The sequence below is a fragment of the Emiliania huxleyi genome, assembly GCF_000372725.1.
Source record: "Emiliania huxleyi CCMP1516 unplaced genomic scaffold EMIHUscaffold_105, whole genome shotgun sequence".
Lineage (NCBI taxonomy): Eukaryota > Haptophyta > Isochrysidales > Noelaerhabdaceae > Emiliania > Emiliania huxleyi.
In genome coordinates, this window is record NW_005202113.1 from 9,891 (window position 1) to 27,014 (window position 17,124).

At 63.0% G+C, this 17,124-nt stretch overlaps 8 protein-coding genes across 8 annotated transcripts; 4 read left to right on the forward strand and 4 right to left on the reverse strand.

Moving 5' to 3' along the window:
• Nucleotides 1–1,833: 1,833 nt before the first annotated feature.
• EMIHUDRAFT_222729 (hypothetical protein) lies at nucleotides 1,834–3,051 on the reverse strand (the record flags this gene model as incomplete). The annotated part of the gene is made up of 1 exon (XM_005792679.1): nucleotides 1,834–3,051. One exon carries the CDS (start codon nucleotides 3,049–3,051, stop codon nucleotides 1,834–1,836), a length of 1,218 nt encoding a protein of 405 aa, XP_005792736.1.
• Nucleotides 3,052–3,459: 408 nt separating this feature from the next.
• On the forward strand, nucleotides 3,460–4,316 carry EMIHUDRAFT_454243 (hypothetical protein; the record flags this gene model as incomplete). Its single annotated transcript, XM_005792680.1, has 3 exons — nucleotides 3,460–3,489; nucleotides 3,593–3,813; nucleotides 3,899–4,316. 3 exons carry the CDS (start codon nucleotides 3,460–3,462, stop codon nucleotides 4,119–4,121), a joined length of 474 nt encoding a protein of 157 aa, XP_005792737.1. The 3' UTR covers nucleotides 4,122–4,316.
• A 2,206-nt stretch (nucleotides 4,317–6,522) lies between these two features.
• On the reverse strand, nucleotides 6,523–7,381 carry EMIHUDRAFT_222732 (hypothetical protein; the record flags this gene model as incomplete). Its single annotated transcript, XM_005792681.1, has 2 exons — nucleotides 6,523–6,613; nucleotides 6,924–7,381. 2 exons carry the CDS (start codon nucleotides 7,379–7,381, stop codon nucleotides 6,523–6,525), a joined length of 549 nt encoding a protein of 182 aa, XP_005792738.1.
• Nucleotides 7,382–7,510: 129 nt separating this feature from the next.
• On the reverse strand, nucleotides 7,511–8,409 carry EMIHUDRAFT_454244 (hypothetical protein; the record flags this gene model as incomplete). The annotated part of the gene is made up of 3 exons (XM_005792682.1): nucleotides 7,511–7,932; nucleotides 8,018–8,238; nucleotides 8,341–8,409. 3 exons carry the CDS (start codon nucleotides 8,407–8,409, stop codon nucleotides 7,710–7,712), a joined length of 513 nt encoding a protein of 170 aa, XP_005792739.1. The 3' UTR covers nucleotides 7,511–7,709.
• Nucleotides 8,410–11,133: 2,724 nt separating this feature from the next.
• EMIHUDRAFT_222736 (hypothetical protein) lies at nucleotides 11,134–12,713 on the forward strand (the record flags this gene model as incomplete). Its single annotated transcript, XM_005792683.1, has 4 exons — nucleotides 11,134–11,649; nucleotides 11,872–12,135; nucleotides 12,346–12,392; nucleotides 12,632–12,713. 4 exons carry the CDS (start codon nucleotides 11,134–11,136, stop codon nucleotides 12,711–12,713), a joined length of 909 nt encoding a protein of 302 aa, XP_005792740.1.
• A 191-nt stretch (nucleotides 12,714–12,904) lies between these two features.
• EMIHUDRAFT_439646 (hypothetical protein) lies at nucleotides 12,905–13,866 on the reverse strand. The gene has a single exon (XM_005792684.1). It carries the CDS (start codon nucleotides 13,807–13,809, stop codon nucleotides 13,195–13,197), a length of 615 nt encoding a protein of 204 aa, XP_005792741.1. The 5' UTR covers nucleotides 13,810–13,866; the 3' UTR covers nucleotides 12,905–13,194.
• A 1,016-nt stretch (nucleotides 13,867–14,882) lies between these two features.
• EMIHUDRAFT_417358 (HemK methyltransferase family member 1) lies at nucleotides 14,883–15,978 on the forward strand. The gene is made up of 2 exons (XM_005792685.1): nucleotides 14,883–15,266; nucleotides 15,553–15,978. Exons 1-2 carry the CDS (start codon nucleotides 14,889–14,891, stop codon nucleotides 15,874–15,876), a joined length of 702 nt encoding a protein of 233 aa, XP_005792742.1. The 5' UTR covers nucleotides 14,883–14,888; the 3' UTR covers nucleotides 15,877–15,978.
• Nucleotides 15,979–16,204: 226 nt separating this feature from the next.
• Nucleotides 16,205–16,762, forward strand: EMIHUDRAFT_222740 (hypothetical protein; the record flags this gene model as incomplete). The annotated part of the gene is made up of 1 exon (XM_005792686.1): nucleotides 16,205–16,762. One exon carries the CDS (start codon nucleotides 16,205–16,207, stop codon nucleotides 16,760–16,762), a length of 558 nt encoding a protein of 185 aa, XP_005792743.1.
• Between the last annotated feature and the right edge of the window lie 362 nt (nucleotides 16,763–17,124).

Consider the following 17,124-nt stretch of genomic DNA (forward strand, 5'->3'; position numbering starts at 1 on the left):
GGCCGCAGCACGCGAGATGCGCGGAGACTACGTCAGCTACTTCACGCGGGCTCGCCGGCAGCGCTCGGGGCTGACAAGCAGGCAGCACAAGCAGCCACACAACCCAAAAGCTCACTTGTATGGCTGCTTGTGCTGCCTGCTTGGCAGCACAAGCAGCCACACAACATCCCGCTTCATCTCGCCTCCTAGTCTCGCCTCATCTCGCCTCATCTCGCCTCACCTCGCTTCATCTCGCCTCACCTCGCTTCATCTCGCCTCACCTCGCCTCATCTCGCCTCACCTCGCCTCATCTCGCCTCACCTCGCCTCAACCCTCATCTCGCCTCACACCTCGCCTCATCTCGCCTCACCTCGCCTCATATCGCCTCACCTCGCCTCATCTCGCCTCACCTCGCCTCATCTCGCCTCATCTCGCCTCATCTCGCCTCATCTCGCCTCATCTCGCCCCCCACCTCGCCTCACACCTCGCCTCATCTCGCCTCATCCTCGCCCCATTTTTTTCTTTTCTAGATGCATGACCCGAGATGACCCGAGATCGACCCGAGATCGACCCGAGATCGACCCGAGATCGATCCGAGATCGACCCGAGATCGACCCGAGATCGGCACGAGCGATCAACCCAACAATGCCCCAAAGCCCCCTCTCTGGGGGACCCCCCCTCACCCCGAGTGTCCGTGTCCTTCGCGAGTCACCGATGGGGAGCGGGGGGGGGTGCGAGATGCACAGGGGAGGCTGGGGAGGGGGGGGTCCACTCTGAAGACAGCCGACCGCGGGGGGGTTTTGTCCCACAGGGTTTTACCCTCCGCGTGAGGATCGGCGCGGCGAGGGGGTAGGTTCGAATTCGCCGCGCAACATTTCACCCCCACAGGACCCCGCCCACCCCCCCTCATGGTCCCACCTAGCACCCCAATGAGCTTTCGCACCCCCTCCTTGCGCAGTGTCCCCCACTATGTGTCGCCGTTATCGGGGCATGCTATCCTGTGCAGTCAGGGCAAGTGGGGGCGAGGCGCAGTCCCTTTGACGTATGTATCTCTGGGTTCTGTCCCTAGTCTCGGAGGGGGGCTTGAAGCTAAGAATATTTTATTTTTTGCACATCGCGTCGATTCCTTTTCGCGTGAGCACCAGCCTGAAGCCCGCCCAGCATCTGAACCGCTCCCTAAGTCGAAGGAGCATCATCAGTCTCACCCACTTCGCTCTCTGCCCACTGTCTCCGCTCCCTCCCGCTTGAGCTGCCGTCGCGGCCCTCGTTCGTCCCACTGGCTGTTGGACCGTCCCTGCGTTGCCTGCGTTATCCCTCCTCTGCGACTCCCTCAAGGCCGGCCGAGCTTCTTTCCGCCCAGTGAAGAGCTTCCTCAGCCACTCGATGTGTTCCTCTCTCTTCATTATGCGCGCCGTAGCCTCATCATTGAGCCGGATCCACCTCTGCACCGCGCCCGTCGCCGCCTCGGCCACGACTGGACTTGCAAGTTCCTCGTGACCCCGGCGCCAAGGTCCCTCCAGCTCTTCTCCGAGAGATCATCTACCAGCGCCGGCAACACCCCCCCGACGGCTGGGGCTAGTGCATCTGAGCAAAGAAACGAACGCGCGGCGCCGTATTTATGTATTGATATAATAGGCTAGTCGTAAGAGGTAGTCGCAGGGTCCTAATGGTTGATCGATATAAGGCGCGCCCGCGACGCGGCGCACAACCACACTGCAGTGTACATGATACATGGGTCAAGTCTCTCATCGCTGCCGTCGCTATCGCTTTCGTGCACCCTCTGCATTCGCCGAGACAGCCACTGACACCCCATACGCAGAGACGAACGTGTGTCGTACTCGTAGCGTCAAAGGGCTAGTCGAAAGGGTCCTCGCCGCCCTGATGCAGCAGCATGTTGCCCAGAAGCTTGAGCTGCATATCTGCGGGCAGTCCGGGCCCGAGCGGCATGGCAGGCACCGTCTCGGACGATGATGCAGCCGGCGGAGCTGTGCGCTTCGCGGCCTTCTTCTTTCGCGAGCGTGCCGCTGCTGCTTCCTCCGCCGCAGCCTGCTCCTCCCGCCGCCGCTTCTCCTTCTGTGCCAGCGGCAGCAGCGTTTTCTTCCAGTCCTCGCCCGCCTTTTGGATACACCTGTCTCGCAGCTTTGTGCTGGCGTCGCTGCCGGGATGCTTCATCGCCGCCTCGAGCAGCGGCATTGCGACGTCACTGCCGAGGTTGTCCAGGAACGACTCGTCGACGACGGCCTCCAGGAAGCTCGCGTCAATATCGTCCGCGCGCCGGGTGCAGTAGTCTGCGACAAGCCGCACGACACACCACGACACACCAGCTCCCCCGTGCCTCTGGTGGTAGTAGCCCCCGCCGTGGTAGTAGCCCCCGTGGTCGGCCTCCGGTCTGTGGTCCGATGTGACCACACGAGCGAAGAGCGTGTGGTGCAGAGCAAACAGATCGTGGAGCTCCGGGCAGCCGCTGAAGTTATCGGCCGTAGCCGGGTCGAAACGATGATCTCCAGGCAAAAAGACGTGGTCCGCGTACAGCTGGAGTTGTTCGGCGGCAGCCTCCACCGCAGCGTCTATCAGCTTGTCCTGCGAGAAGAGATGAGCGTGCGCGATGTACGTCGGAGCGCACGTGTAGTCGAGACTCTCCTCGAGATACAGCTTCACCTCAGCATGGAGCGAGGGGTTCGCCGTATACTCGGCCAGGTGGAACAGCGCGCAAGCGTTTTCTTTGGTCGCTTGCAGCTCACCCGTGTACACATAATCGAGGAAAGCGGGCATCGCCTCCGCAGCCTCGGCATCCAGGTCCAGCTTGCTCTCGCCACGCGCTGCCTCTGCGAGGCGCGAAGCGCCATTGCCGCGGCACTGTCGCACGAAATAGTCACTCTTGCGCGGGCCGCCTGCAATCACGACCTTGTGGACATGATACGTCTTGCTGTTCCGGGCGGCGTCCGGCACGTTGACCTCGATGCGCCAATCAGAGAGAGTCTCATCCGGATCATCACGCCACGAGAGCAACGCGCCCTTCGCCGCTGGCTCATCGCCGCCGCCGTAGTCGCCGACATTGAAGCGACGAGTCATGGCATCAACAAGCACAGACGACCGCGTGTCAAACGTGTCACTTCTTTGTACTGGTAAAAAAGGAGTGCGTCGTGCGTCCATCGCGCCGAAAGAAAGAAAGAAAGAAAGAAAGAAAGAAAACAGACAGCCCAAGCCGCCACCACACAGGGATTTTAAGGTGATGTTTTTTGTGCGAGGGAAAAGAATAAATAAATAAACAAAGTGCAATGGAAAATCCAAAATCCAAATCGCAAACATAGAAACCCAAACACACACAGCCACGTGGCATGAGTAGGTTCGGGTTTGGGTGTTTTCAGTGCGTTTCAAGCGAGCCAGCCTGTGGCAGAACACTTCGCTTCGCGCTGCAGCGCTTGGGCCACCGCCCTGGCCGTGAGCGAGCTTTTGCCGGCCACGGCGGCTACCAAGAGGATGGGCCCGGGCTCTGGCGCCGCGAGCACGGTGCCACCTCGACGTGAGTAGGCCCTGAAGCCGCCCGGCGCTCGCCGCGCTGCCCACGCCAGAGACTGGCTTGCTGCCGCACCACCTCTCGTGACTGTACTAGGCGGGACGGAGGTCGACACTGGTCAGCACCGCGGCTGGTGACGCCGCGAGGCGCCCGCCAACTCTCGGCGACGGTGAGACGGTGCAAGATGTGCAGCTCTCGGCAGACGTCGAGGCGCTCGAGCTGCGGTGCAACGAGCCGCTCCGCTCCCGTACGACCCGCTTGTACAGTGACAAGTGGCACGGTTCGCTCCCGTCTACACGCTCGACTTCCTCACCAGGGTGCGCCGCTTGCGCGCACGCACACCTATTGCCCGCCGCACACGCGCACCCTGCCACAGACACGTCGATGTCGCGCACTGCTCAGGTGGGGCAGACGTTCCCAGGCTCGACGCCTGGGAGTGTTGTCCTATCATCCGCGCTCGTCGGCGACTCGACCGACTTCCCCAGCGAGAGTGTTGCGAGCAACAGGGTCGCCTCGGCGGCTTGAGCTGCGCAGCGACAGATCACTCCTCACCAGGCAAGCTGCGGCCCGGACGGCCGCGTCTCGTAGTTGCACACCCGTGGCGACTACGTTCCCGCGGCGGTGACAATGTCCCGTGTTGACGACGGGAGACACTGGTGTCACGCGCCGGCTTGCTTGCGGCTCGGCGCGCGCGCCGCCGCGCGTGGCGGCCGCGTGAGGCGTTGCACACCCTCGTTCGGGCGTGTGTCGTGGCTGTGTTATGTGTGTTTGGTCCTTGCCCCCAGATTTTGTCTTTTTAATAGTTTGCTACTCGCGTACTCGTGGGGAATGATCACTGGGAGACGCAAAAAAGAAGCGACGTCCGTCCTTTGAACGTTTCGCGCGAACCCACCCGCATCACGGCGCGCTGAAAGCCAGCGAGATCTCGGCTGCTCTCCATGCAGGGCCTTCTCCAGGCCGGTGCCGCCGCCGCAGCCGCCGAAGGGATCGGCCTCGACGGTGATGACGCCAACGAGCCGAGTCTCACCTATTCCTACGCTCAGGCAGCCCGCCGAGCCCTCGGCGGCGCCGGGAGGAAGCGGCGCCAGAGTTTGAAGCCCGGCCAAGACAAGTGCTGGGTGGCCGGTTGCGAGTGCACCGTAGGCCTTGAGAGCATCCCTGCTTCCCGTGTGGAGGATGCCGCGTACATCATGGAGCACGAGATGGGCCTCAGCTTCACAAAAGACGGGAATCCACGTCCGCTGCCCCAGAAACAGAACAAGCTGTGCGGTACGCACCGGCCCGAGCTACCCGCGGAGCGCATCATTGGGGCAAAGGTGCTGCTTGAGGGCGACGAGTTCTTTGTCGACGCGACAGTCACGGGTCCCGCTCCGCCGCCTGCTGTGCAGCCGAGGCGGCCGCCTGGCTCTGCTCCTCTCAGACGGTGGCGTGCCACAGTCGACAGTGATGACTCCACGCGCGACCTCGACGGGGATGAGGAGGTGTGGCGTCTCTCCCGCCTGCGTAAGCTTTTCGCCACCACCACAGAGCGCTCCGAACTTGTCAAGAAGTTGAGGACCGAGGTGAGGCGCCTGCAGCGCCAAACGCGCGAGCTCAAGGCGGCGGCGGAGGAGGAGGGCGAGGGTGAGGGCGAGGGTGCTGGGCCAGACTCGAGCGCGCCTGCAGGACCACCTCCCGCCCCGACCGTGTCCTCAAAGACCGTGCGACTGCGGGTGCCTGTGCCCGAGGATTGGCAGCCACCGCAGCAGCCAATCATCTTTGAGGTGCCAGCTGGACAGGTCCGGCACTCGATGGCGAAGACATTGATGGTCATCCCTCCACCCTCGACTGTGCCTGGCGGGTTTATGCACGTCGATGTCGAGCTGAGGATTGAGGAGCCGCTACCGGTAGAGATGCCCGACAGGGGTGGAAGATCTTCGAGGCATCTCCGTGACTACCTCGTCTCTCGTGCGTCGCAAGCCGGGCTCGAGTACTCTGCCGATGCAAACCCGCTCAACCCTCCTCGCGCATGGCCTCTGCGCGAGCAGCTCTCCTTTGCTAACTTGCGACCCGAGTACTTTGCTCTTCCAGAGCGCTCGAGGCTGTTCAAGAAGATGTTTGGCTTCGACTCGTGGGACGAGGCCATGAAGGTGTACGAGATGGTGTACCGGTGGGTCGAGAGGACGGATGGCGTGCGGCGAGCGAGGGAGGAGGGGCAGGCGGCGCTGCACCCGCGCTTCCAGTTCCTAGCGGCCCTGTGGCGAATGCGGGGATATAAAGATATCGACGAGCTCGCCTCTTTCTTTGGCCTCCTTGCCCCGCGAATGAGCGTAGACTCTTCGCGGTGGATCCGTCGCCTCGGCCGCTTTGCGAAGGAGAACCTCGTCATCGAGCCCAAGGACTACCAGACGGTGCTCGACCTGCTGCCCAAGTCCTTCAAGGAGTGCGGCCTCGACACCGTGGTTGCCATCGGAGACTGCACCGACATCATGACCGAGACCTCACGCGAGAGCATCATGACGTCCAACCTCCTCCGTTCGGACAAGTCGAAGCACTCGGCGGCGATGGGGCTCACGTGGTGCACGCCGAATGGCCAGATCATCATCGCGACCGACCTTTTCATGGGCCGCTCCTCCGAGCACGAGGCGTGCAAGGCGTGCATCCCGGCCTTTGAGCGCATGCCGGCGAAGTTCTCAGTCATGTACGACAAGGGTGTCTCGAAGCTGCGCGTCCACCTGCCGCACCTCAACGAGGTGATAACTCCTTGCTTCCTCAGAAAGGCGCCGCGCTTCACCATCGACCAGGGCATCCGCAACCGTGGCGTGACGTGCTGCCGCTACGTGGTGGAGGTGCCCTTCTCTGGCATGAAGGCGTGGAAGATGCTCGGCGACGTCGTGAAGGAGGAGGACAAGCCCCTGCTCAACTACGTGTGGTGGTGGACCATCGGCTTCCACAACCTCAACTGCGCAGTGCTCAAGCCGCCGTCGGGTGTGTGAGGTGTATGTGTTTCTCATTTTGTGACTCCCTTTTTTACTCATTAGTCATGTCTAGTTGGGCGACTGGGCCACGTCCGCCACGTCCGCCACGTCCACCCCGCTCCCGTCCTCCTCGCGACTTGCGCCGCTGCTTGCTCTTGCCCTGGCTCCGATTGAGTGTGTCGATGCTGCCAGGAGTTGGAACCGCATTCGAGGGCGTGCCCAGCTGCGGTGGCGACTCGAATGAGCGGGGTGGACGGGGCACCGGCCGTGGGCTCGAGACACCGGACGGACCCGCTGCCGCCGGCGCCGGCGACGCCTCCGCCTCCGCCTCCACCTCGGCAGCAGCCTCCGCCTCTGCGGCCGCAGCTTCCTCCGCTGCCTCGTCCGCCTCAGCTTGGGCTTGCGCCGCCGCTGCAGCTGCGAGCGCGTCTAGCCCACCGCCGCTCTCCTCGCCGTCAGCCTCGTCGTACGGTGCAACGATGAAGGGCATGTCCTTGTCGATGCACTCCTGCATCAGCCACGCCCAGAATGGCTCGGCGGGTCGTGCAGCAGTCTTCCACTCCTTGGAGGCGTCCTCGTTCCTCGCCTCCTTTGCCAGCGCCTCATCGACTGCCTGCTGGCTTGTCCCGCGCCGCCTCTCGCGCTCCTTCTTCTTTGGTGGGTACGCACGGCCATCAAGGACGAGACACACTTTGCCACCCAAAGCATAGACGCCCTGGAGGTGCTGCGTCACATACTGCTGCTGACGCTGCGAGATTCCCTCCTGCGCCACCTGCTTCGGCTGCTTCTTCGACGCCCTGTGTGCGAGGCCCGAGATGTCGGTAAGCACCATCTTGCCGTCAAACGGGTTGTGGGCGCTGACGTGAACCAGGTCGCCGGCAGCGGGGGCAAGGATCTTGCCCTTGCCCGCACCTGAACCCCATCCCATGGAGAGCAGCCGAGATCTCGCTGGATATCAGCGGCCGTGATGCGCGTGGAGACTGGAGTTCGCGCGAAAGGTCAAAGGGGACGGACGTCGGTTCTTTATTTTTTTGCCTGCCAGTGATCATTCCCCGCGAGTACGCGAGTAGCAAACATTCATAAAAAGACAAAATCTGCGTGCAAGGACCAACACACATAACACAGCCACGACACACGCCCGAACGAGGGTGTGCAACGCCTCACGCGGCCGCCGCCACGCGCGGCGGCGCGCGCGCCGAGCCGCAAGCAAGCCGGCGCGTGACACCAGTGTCTCCCGTCGTCAACACGGGACATTGTCACCGCCGCGGGAACGTAGTCGCCACGGGTGTGCAACTACGAGACGCGGCCGTCCGGGCCGCAGCTTGCCTGGTGAGGAGTGATCTGTCGCTGCGCAGCTCAAGCCGCCGAGGCGACCCTGTTGCTCGCAACACTCTCGCTGGGGAAGTCGGTCGAGTCGCCGACGAGCGCGGATGATAGGACAACACTTTCAGGCGTCGAGCCTGGGAACGTCTGCCCCACCTGAGCAGTGCGCGACATCGACGTGTCTGTGGCAGGGTGCGCGTGTGCGGCGGGCAAAAGGTGTGCGTGCGCGCAAGCGGCGCACCCTGGTGAGGAAGTCGAGCGTGTAGACGGGAGCGAACCGTGCCACTTGTCACTGTACAAGCGGGTCGTACGGGAGCGGAGCGGCTCGTTGCACCGCAGCTCGAGCGCCTCGACGTCTGCCGAGAGCTGCACATCTTGCATCGTCTCGCCGTCGCCGAGAGTTGGCGGGCGCCTCGCGGCGTCACCAGCCGCGGTGCTGACCAGTGTCGACCTCCGTCCCGCCTAGTACAGTCACGAGAGGTGGTGCGGCAGCAAGCCAGTCTCTGGCGTGGGCAGCGCGGCGAGCGCCGGGCGGCTTCAGGCCTGCTCTCGTCGAGGTGGCACCGTGCTCGCGGCGCCAGAGCCCGGGCCCATCCTCTTGGTAGCCGCCGTGGCCGGCAAAAGCTCATACATGGCCAGGGCGGTGGCCCAAGCGCTGCAGCGCGAAGCGAAGTGTTCTGCCACAGGCTGGCTCGCTTGAAACGCACTGAAAACACCCAAACCCGAACACCCTCATAGGAGAGCAGGAGGTGAAAGGAGGTCAGCACAAGTCCAAGGACGCACGAGCGAGAAGCACAGCAGAGCAGACAGATGACGATCACCACCCAGCGCACGACCGCCAACTCTCCGGCGCAGGCCGCAGAACCGAGTCCGGGGGCCGACGGTCGCGGCGCGCTGGCGCGGCGCAGTGGACGCAGCCCGGTTCGCAGCTTCGCGAGCTACGGGGGCGGCCACGGCACGGCCCGGTGGCCGCCCCCGCAATGAGGCCAAGCGGTGGGCATCCGGCAAAAGCCGCAAGACGGGATTCGCGAAGGCGCGGGCCACCTTCTGCGGCGGAGGCCGCGGTAGCGCGGCGGCTGCGGAGAGGCACGACAGCATGATGACAAAAGCACGCTGGCGGGGCACCGAGGCAATCGCAAGGGAGACCCCAGCGGGCTCTTTGTCGGTCGCATCGATGCCGCAACGCAAGGACTACACAAACGACGCCGAGCACCACGGCAAGTTCCAGGTGTGGCTCCAGGCAGGCAGCTTCGAAGGCAAGGCGCGTGATGGTGCGGCGGTGCGGGCAGAGCACGCCGCTCCCTTAGGCTCACACGTGTGGTTGTCTTTATAGGAGCGGCAGCAGCGGGTGAGCGCGCAGTACGAGAAGCGGGTGCTGGGCTTCGATGCGTGGCTTCAAAAGCAGGGGTATCCGTCCTTCTGCAAGGTGGTGATGGAAAACGGCCTCGCCAAGCTGGAGATCATTGTTGATGCGGTCACCGGGCTTCCGCGTGTGTTTGCGGTGGAGGCGTGGATTGAGTTCTGCATCGGCATGATGACCGGCGATGTGGAGAAGGGCGGATGCAGGGAGCTGCGAGCTAACACGGAGCTGTACGCCACGGCGCTCCATGGCCGCTCGCAGGCGGAGGTCCAGATGCCGCTCGAGAAGAAGGGGAAGTTTGGGTGGGGGCCATACAAAGACGATCCCTTCAAGCTGCAGAAATAAACAAAGTGCAGCAGAAAATCCAAAATCCAAATCGCAAACATAGAAACCCAAACACACACAGCCACGTGGCATAGGAGAGCAGGAGGTGAAAGGAGGTTAGCCAAGTTCCAAGCACAAGGACGCACGAGCGAGAAATATAACGGACATCCCAAGCTAGGGCTGGGTCGAGGACAGACACGTCCCCACCTTTGCAGGATTTTGCAAAAGCGACGGGGCAGGGCGCATCGCCGCGCGGATAGGGCTGGCTCTTCGGCCCGGTGGGGGGCGGGTAGGCTCTGTGTAGCGACGCTTCTTGCGCGCGAATACTACTCGCATAATGTAGGTAAACCATAAAAGTAGATTTGAATACGCCCACGTAAGGCTTCGTGAGTGGTTGGGGTGGCCTCAAGCATCCCCAAGGGAGCCTCTGCGGTGCCACATAAGCAGCTTAGAATAAATAGAGCAGACAACGACCTTGCCAACAATATACATGTAGTACCTAAAACCCCTGGTAAAAAAAAGAAAGAAAGAAAACGGACAACCCAAGGGAGGGATGGGAGGACGGCACGCCGCCAGAAAGAAAGAAAGAGAACACACAACCCAAGGGAGGGATGGGAGAACGGCACGCCGCCACCACACAGGGAATAAATAAAACGCGCACGCCAAACGAGGGGTGGGAGAAGGACAGGGTCCCCACCTGCACACGAGCAGGATCTTGTAAGGACGATCAGGGACACAGGGGAACGGGAGCGGGGAGCGCATCGCGACACGGAGGGGGGCTGGATAAATAAAACGGGCACGCCAAACGAGGGGTGGGAGAAGGGAGAAGGACAGGGTCCCCACCTGCACGAGCAGGATCTTGTAAGGACGATCAGGGACACAGGGGAACGGGAGCGGGGAGCGCATCGCGACACGGAGGGGGGCTGGGCAGGGTTCACCCACACGACAGGGATAGGACAGGTTGCACCCGGCGGCACGGGGGCAGGCGCGGGCCTCCTACTGGTTGAACAAATAAAACGGTCAAACAGAGAAGAAGATGAGTACTGAGAAATAAATAAACAAAGTGCAGTAGAAAATCCAAAATCCAAATCGCAAACATAGAAACCCAAACACACACAGCCACGTGGCACATAGCACATAGGAGAGCAAGGAGGTGCAAGAATAAATAAAACGGGCACCTCTGCTAGGAGATGGCTGATGGGTAAAAAGGAGCAGAAATTGTCGGTGTATGTGCAGGGTTCTTTGTAGGGATGGTCGGCGACTGTTCTTTGTAGGGATGGAATAAATAAAAACGGACACCTCTCTACTGTGAGGTGGGTTAGGGTAAAAAAGAACCAGCAAACACCGCAACAGGTCCCCGCCCTTGCGATCTTAAATAAATAATAAACAAAGAGTTGGACAAATACCAAATTCCAAATCGCAAACATAGAAACCCAAACACAGGCGGCGACGTGGCATACGAGCAATAAATAAAACGGGCAAGCCAAACGAGGGGTGGGAGAAGGACAGGGTCCCCACCTGCACGAGCAGGATCTTGTAAGGACGATCAGGGACACAGGGGAAAGGGAGTGGGGAGCGCATCGCGACACGGAGGGGGGCTGGGCAGGGTTCACCCACACGACAGGGTCCCACAAGTCCCGGAGCAAATTTCTTTTTGCACACACAATCGCACGATGTTGGGCGCCGCCGCGTTAGCAACCTTGGCGGATGTTCCTTTTGGCTGGGAGTACCACTGCTTCTACGGCGCCAGCCTCTTCCGCGAACTGGACAGCTCGGGCACCGTGTACAACGAATTTCCTCAGGCTGCACAGCTCGTCCCGGCCGGCGCAAAGGCAGGCGAGAGCTCCGCGGCGGCGGCGGCCGTCTCCCCATCGTCGACGGCGACCGAGCGCGTGCGCGACGCGCTCGGCGCGCTCTCCGGTACCTGCTTCTTTATGCGCTCGGGGTACTGGACGTACGAGGTGTGCCCCGGCAACTCGGTGCGGCAGTACCACGCGGAGAACGCTCTCTCGGGCGCCGCCAAGGTGAGGACCGAGTTCTCGCTCGGAACGCACAACCCCGCCGCGGACAAGTACATCGAGAGCTCGCAGCGCTTCATTCAGAAGTACGTGAGCGGCGCAGACGGCCGCTCATCGACCGTGCAGCACATCTGCGCCGGAAACCGACGCGACGAGGACGGAGTCATCTCGGTGGCGGAGCCGGCTGCACGGAGCTACCTCATCACGCTCCGCTCAGCCGCCATGTGCGCCGCCGCCGCCGCCGCCGCTGGCGCCGACGCCGACACAGGAGGCAAGGCGACTCGCGGTTCCTCCGCCGCCGCCGCCTCCGCCGCCGCCTCCTCCGCCGCCGCCTCCGCCGCCGCCTCTCCGGCCGCGGCGGCGTCTGTTGGTGCGAGCGGGGGCGTGGAGGAGGTGCCCGTGGCGCCTGACCTCGAGCTGGCTCCGCTGCGGCTGCTCGACAAGCTCGGCCGGCGCTGCTTCCAGCACTCTAAGGACTACTGGACGTACGAGGTCTGCCCCACCAAGCAGGTGCGGCAGTACCACCTCGAGGGCCGAAAGGTGACGACAGAGTTCCTGCTCGGCAAGTACGACCCCGCCGCCGACAAGCTCGGCACCGGCGCCACGTACACCCAGACGTACGTCAACGGCTCGGGCGCACGAAGCGCGGCTCTGCGCGTGCGGTGCGGACGGAAGAACGAGCACACGCTGCTCGGCGTCGAGGCGAGATGCGAGCCGAGATGCGAGCCGAGATGCAGGCCGAGATGCGGGGCGGTTAGCAGCCGAGATGCAGCCGAGATGCAGCCGAGTCGCTGCTCGGCGTCGGGGAGAGAGGTTTGTTACGAAAGCCGCGCGCGAAGAGTCCCCCTCGCGCCCTGCTGCCCGCAGGAGCCGGCCAAGCACCAGTACGTCCTCGACTTTACCACCCCGTTCGCGTGCGCCCCTTTGCAGCGCCCTCTGCCCGCCTCCTTTCCCCGCTCGTGTCCCCGCAGCGCCGCTCTTGGCCGCAAGCCTCCACCCCCACCGCCCGCAGCTCACCCCGCGACAGTCGCCTGCCTCACGTCGAGCCCGCGCATGCCGCACGCAGTACTGTGCGCACTGTCTGTAAGACAAACGGCCTGTACCCGTCGTCGTGGCCCGCACCTCCCTCACTTCGGCCTCCGACGCCCCAAAGGTGCGACATCAACTGCGTAAGGGCGAGGCCGCGACCAGCAAAGCGCGGGGAGGCAGAGGAGCAGCAGGGTGGGTCTCCCTGAGCGCGCTGGAGCGGGGGCCGCTGTGCGGCGCTCGTGCTAGACAGTATGAGAGTGGGGGGGAGCCGGAGACGGAAAGCGCAACGCGGGCGGTCTGTGGGGCTGCGGGCTGTCGCCGCGCATTGGAGGTCGCGTCGCTTATTTAATGAGACGTCAATATGACATTATACCTCAATGAAAAAAGGATAAGAGTTAAGGTAGTATACGATCTGTACCGCGTCTTTCCACGACGCGTGTTTTCTTGATTCCTTTCTCGCGGCATCCCGCATCCGGCAAAGCGTGAGCCGTGACGCCCGTGACGCCGTGACGAGGGGAGAACTCTCCAGGAATCCGCGTTCGCGCGTCTCTCAAGCTTCCTGGGGGCAGAACACACTGCAAGTGTAAGCCGCGCACCCGCGCGGATGCGCCCCCGCAGCCGCACGCGATCCTCTCAGATGCGATCTCTCACCACTTTTCTCTGGCCGCCTCGACTGCGTTATCTCAGTCACGCAAGCCACACGTGCCGCATCCAGTGGGGAATGACAATGGCCGAGCCGTGCATCGCAAGTGCGGTCGCGCCGCCCAGGACAAGCGAACGGAAGGCGGCGCGCTTGACTCGCGGGGCGAGGTCAGCCTCGGCTTGATAAAAATCCCGGTTTAGCAGCAGCGTCTCGTAGATGAAGCTCAGGCCGGCTCCGAGCATGAATCCGCGTAGCATGGTTTCGAGCGAGGCGAAGATCATGCTGACTCGCTCTCCCTGCCTGCCCTCCTGCGCCCTCGTGGCACGGCGGCGCTCCCGAGCCTCGCTCGCCAGCGCCATCAGGATGGTTCTCTTGACCTCGGGAATGGGAAGCTTTGCTATCTGCTCGTCAGAGAGGAAGCGCACATCGTCTGGCGAGTCCACGCCCGCGCCGCCGGCTAGAAAGCTCGGGTTGCGCATGATGGGATCGATGCAGCACTCAAGGCCGTGGTCGGCGAGAAAAGTCCTCGTGTCGCTCGCGTGTCGCTGGTGCTCGGTGGAAGGAGCCATGCTGGGATCGGCTGCGCCATCGAAGGCGGCAGCTACACCGTGCACGTCGACGAACGACGTCACTACTGCGAGGGAGAAGAGCGCTTGCATGATGGGTTGATGAGACCAACAAGGCTAAAGATGGCGTCAGGCAGTCGGGTCAACTTGCTCTGGTGGCGCCCTCGATCCCGGCCGCGTCGTGCGACCCGTGCGTGACGCGTCCCGGCAAAAAAGGAAAATGCCCAGGCAGGAGGCGGCGAATTTTGTTTTGCTTTTCTTTTCGACCACGCGTATGGAAAGGGGTGGGTCAAGACGGATACGGGCTGGAAGTGGATGGGGGCGCAGTACTACGACGCGAAGTGGGTCAAGAAGGCCATAACGCGGCTGGTGCTCGTGGAAACTTTGGGAGGCATTGCGCCGCCCACCAAGCAGTTCCTCCACGTGTTCGCCAAGGAGGCGGCGGGCACCAACACGGACCGGACGGTGTACGGGGCGGCGTCGCGCGTCGGCGCGCGAGCGCCTCCTCCTTCGTCGTCCACCACACGCAGCCAGCAGATCTCCAAGGCGGCGGTGGCGGGCGACGCCGAAAACATCAACAAGCAGGCGTGCAAGGAGCGTATCGACTGGATCAACAAGCAAAAGAACAAGCAAGCGACAAACGGCTTCTTGTCCTCGGCCCCAGTGGGGGGTGCCCGCGCCGCCTAGCTCTGCAGACGGGCCCCTCCACCCTTCGTGTAATCATGTAGTCCCCACATTCGCAATCGTGGGATCGCTTAAAGAAAGAAAGAAAACAGACAACCCAAGGGAGGGATGGGAGGACGGCACGCCGCCACCACACGTGGGATCGCTTGTCATGTGAGAGAGTGCGGCCTCTTCTTTCTTTTTCACTCCGCACTTTTAGGTTGTTGTGTCGACATATGGCGCCGGCAGCACCACACTCGCTCGGCTTGGCCCGCCTCCTCTCGCTTGCCACCGCCTCCTCCGCCTTCCGCCTGCCTAGCTCGTCTCGCACCATTGGCGCAGCGCTGCAGACGGCCACGAGCGCCTTCGCCTCTGGAGGAGTGCCAGAGCCCGCGCTCTCCGCAGAGCATCTGCTCGCCCGCTGCGCCGGCCTCGGCACGAGCCGTGCGGCGCTATCGATCCACGGGGAGGAGGAGCTCGACGCCGAGTCGCGCGCCGCCTTTGAGCGCATGTGCGCGCGCCGGCTCGCGCGCGAGCCCGTCCAGTACATCCTCGGCGATTGGGACTTCATGGACCTCACGCTCGAGGTGCGGCCGCCGGTGCTCATCCCGCGGCCGGAGACGGAGGGGCTGGTAGAGCTGGTGGCGCAGGCGCACGGCGACGCGGCCGCCTTCCTCGACGTCGGCTGCGGCACCGGCGCCATCGGCCTCGCGCTCCTCAGCAGGCTGCCCGCCGCCCGCTGCGTCGGGATCGACGTCAGCGCTAGCGCGGCTGCGCTCGCGGCACGCAACGCGGAGCTGTGCGGGCTGGACGACCGGTATTCGGCAGCCGCTGTCGACGGCGGGGTGGCGGCGTGGCGCCCATCCGACCAGCGCTTCGACGTCGTGGTGCGCCGCTGCGCGCGCAACACCTCCAAAGCACACACGCGCACACACACACACACACACACGCACGCACGCACACACACACACACACACACACACACACACACACACACACACACACACACACACACACACACACACACACACACACACACACACACACGCACGCACGCACGCACGCACGCACGCACGCACGCACGCACGCACGCACGCACGCACGCCTGGCTCAGCCACGCCATCACACCCCTTTTCCGACCTCTCCACCACATCCGGACTCCGTCCGTGGCAGGTGAGCAACCCGCCGTACATCCCTCGGGCCGACTACGAGCAGCTCGAGCCCGAGGTGGCAGGCCACGAGGACGAGCGCGCGCTCTGCGGCGGCGACGATGGCCTCGACGTCGTGCGGGAAGTGCTGCTGGCGGCGCCGCGGCTGCTGCGGCAAGGCGGTCCGCGCGCGGTGTGGCTCGAGGTGGACCCGTCCCACCCGCCCCTGATCGAGGCGTGGCTGCGCGACGCGCGGCCCGACCTGGGCATGGAGCTCGCTCGAGCGGAATGGGACGTGTTTGGCCGGCTGCGGTTCTGCGAGGTGCGGTGGCGAGGTGGTGTTGAGTGATGTTCTTGTGCGTTGTGGGCGAATCGTGCTAAACGTCTGATCTCTGTTACTGTCATGGCACACGACAATTCTCGCTGTGACTGACAAACTTACTAGTTAGGCCACGGAGAGGATGGTGAGGATGCCAGCCGTCTGCCCACACGATGCAAGAGAAGACGGAGGCCAGAGAGCACATACAGGACGACGCAAAATTACTCAATCTTTCGGCACCGGGCACCGCCTCGGTATACAAAATGCGCCTGCGGGCGGACCCTTACCGATATACTATCTTTTTTCGAGACGCTGCGAAGAACCGGGCCCCGGCTCCGTGCGCAGCATGACGACCACGATGACCACGCTGGTGCTACTCCTGCTGTCGCAAGGCGCGCAGGCGGCCTTACATCAGCGCATGCCTCAGCAGCGGTCACGGCCAGGCGCTGAGGTGTCCATGCAGGACGCGTCTCAACCGGCTGTGACCGCGCGAGCCGCGTCTGCCGCGCTCCTTCGCATTGGCACGGTGCCGTTCTGTCTGCTGCCGCTTTTGCCGCTCGTCTCAGACGACCTCCGACCGATTTGCGAGCCACTGCTGATATGCCACGCGAGCGTGATCATCGCCTTCATCGGCGGCCTTCAGCAGGCTGCGGCGATCCAGCACGATCTGCCGCCGTGGATCGCAGTCCTGGCCATAGGCATTGCCCTCTTCGGAACGACGACCACTTCTGCCATCGCAACCGGCCTCATCTCAACCCACCTGGCGTTTATCACGCTCACGGTCGCCTACCTTTTGCAGCTGCTGATCGAGAGGACCATCCCGCCCACGGCGAAGCAGTCCATGCTCGCCGCCGAGCGCCAGCTGCCGATGATCGTGGCTAGTTTCTCTCTTGCGGTGGGCGCGGCTCTCACCTGACGCAGATGTTCGGCGCGGGCCGACGTTGGCTAATGTAGGATACTCCGCGGAACTCTAAGGGTAGGGGAGCAACACATCAGTTTGCGTCGAGATATTCTATGACGATAGCAATAGCATCTAGTATCTTTGTTTCTCTTGTCTTTTCACTTTAGACTTTTTTGTGTTTTTCGCGTCACCGTCGTTTGGAAGGCTCTCCACACACACATCCGCTAAACATCACATCCATGCGGCCCACGCCACACGCCACCACTACAAGGAACAAGCCGACGCGACAAGCACCCACACAACGCTCACAATCGACAATGCTGGGGAAAGGATCTGAAGTGACTAGAAGTCAGATGGATAGTCACCCTCTGCGACTC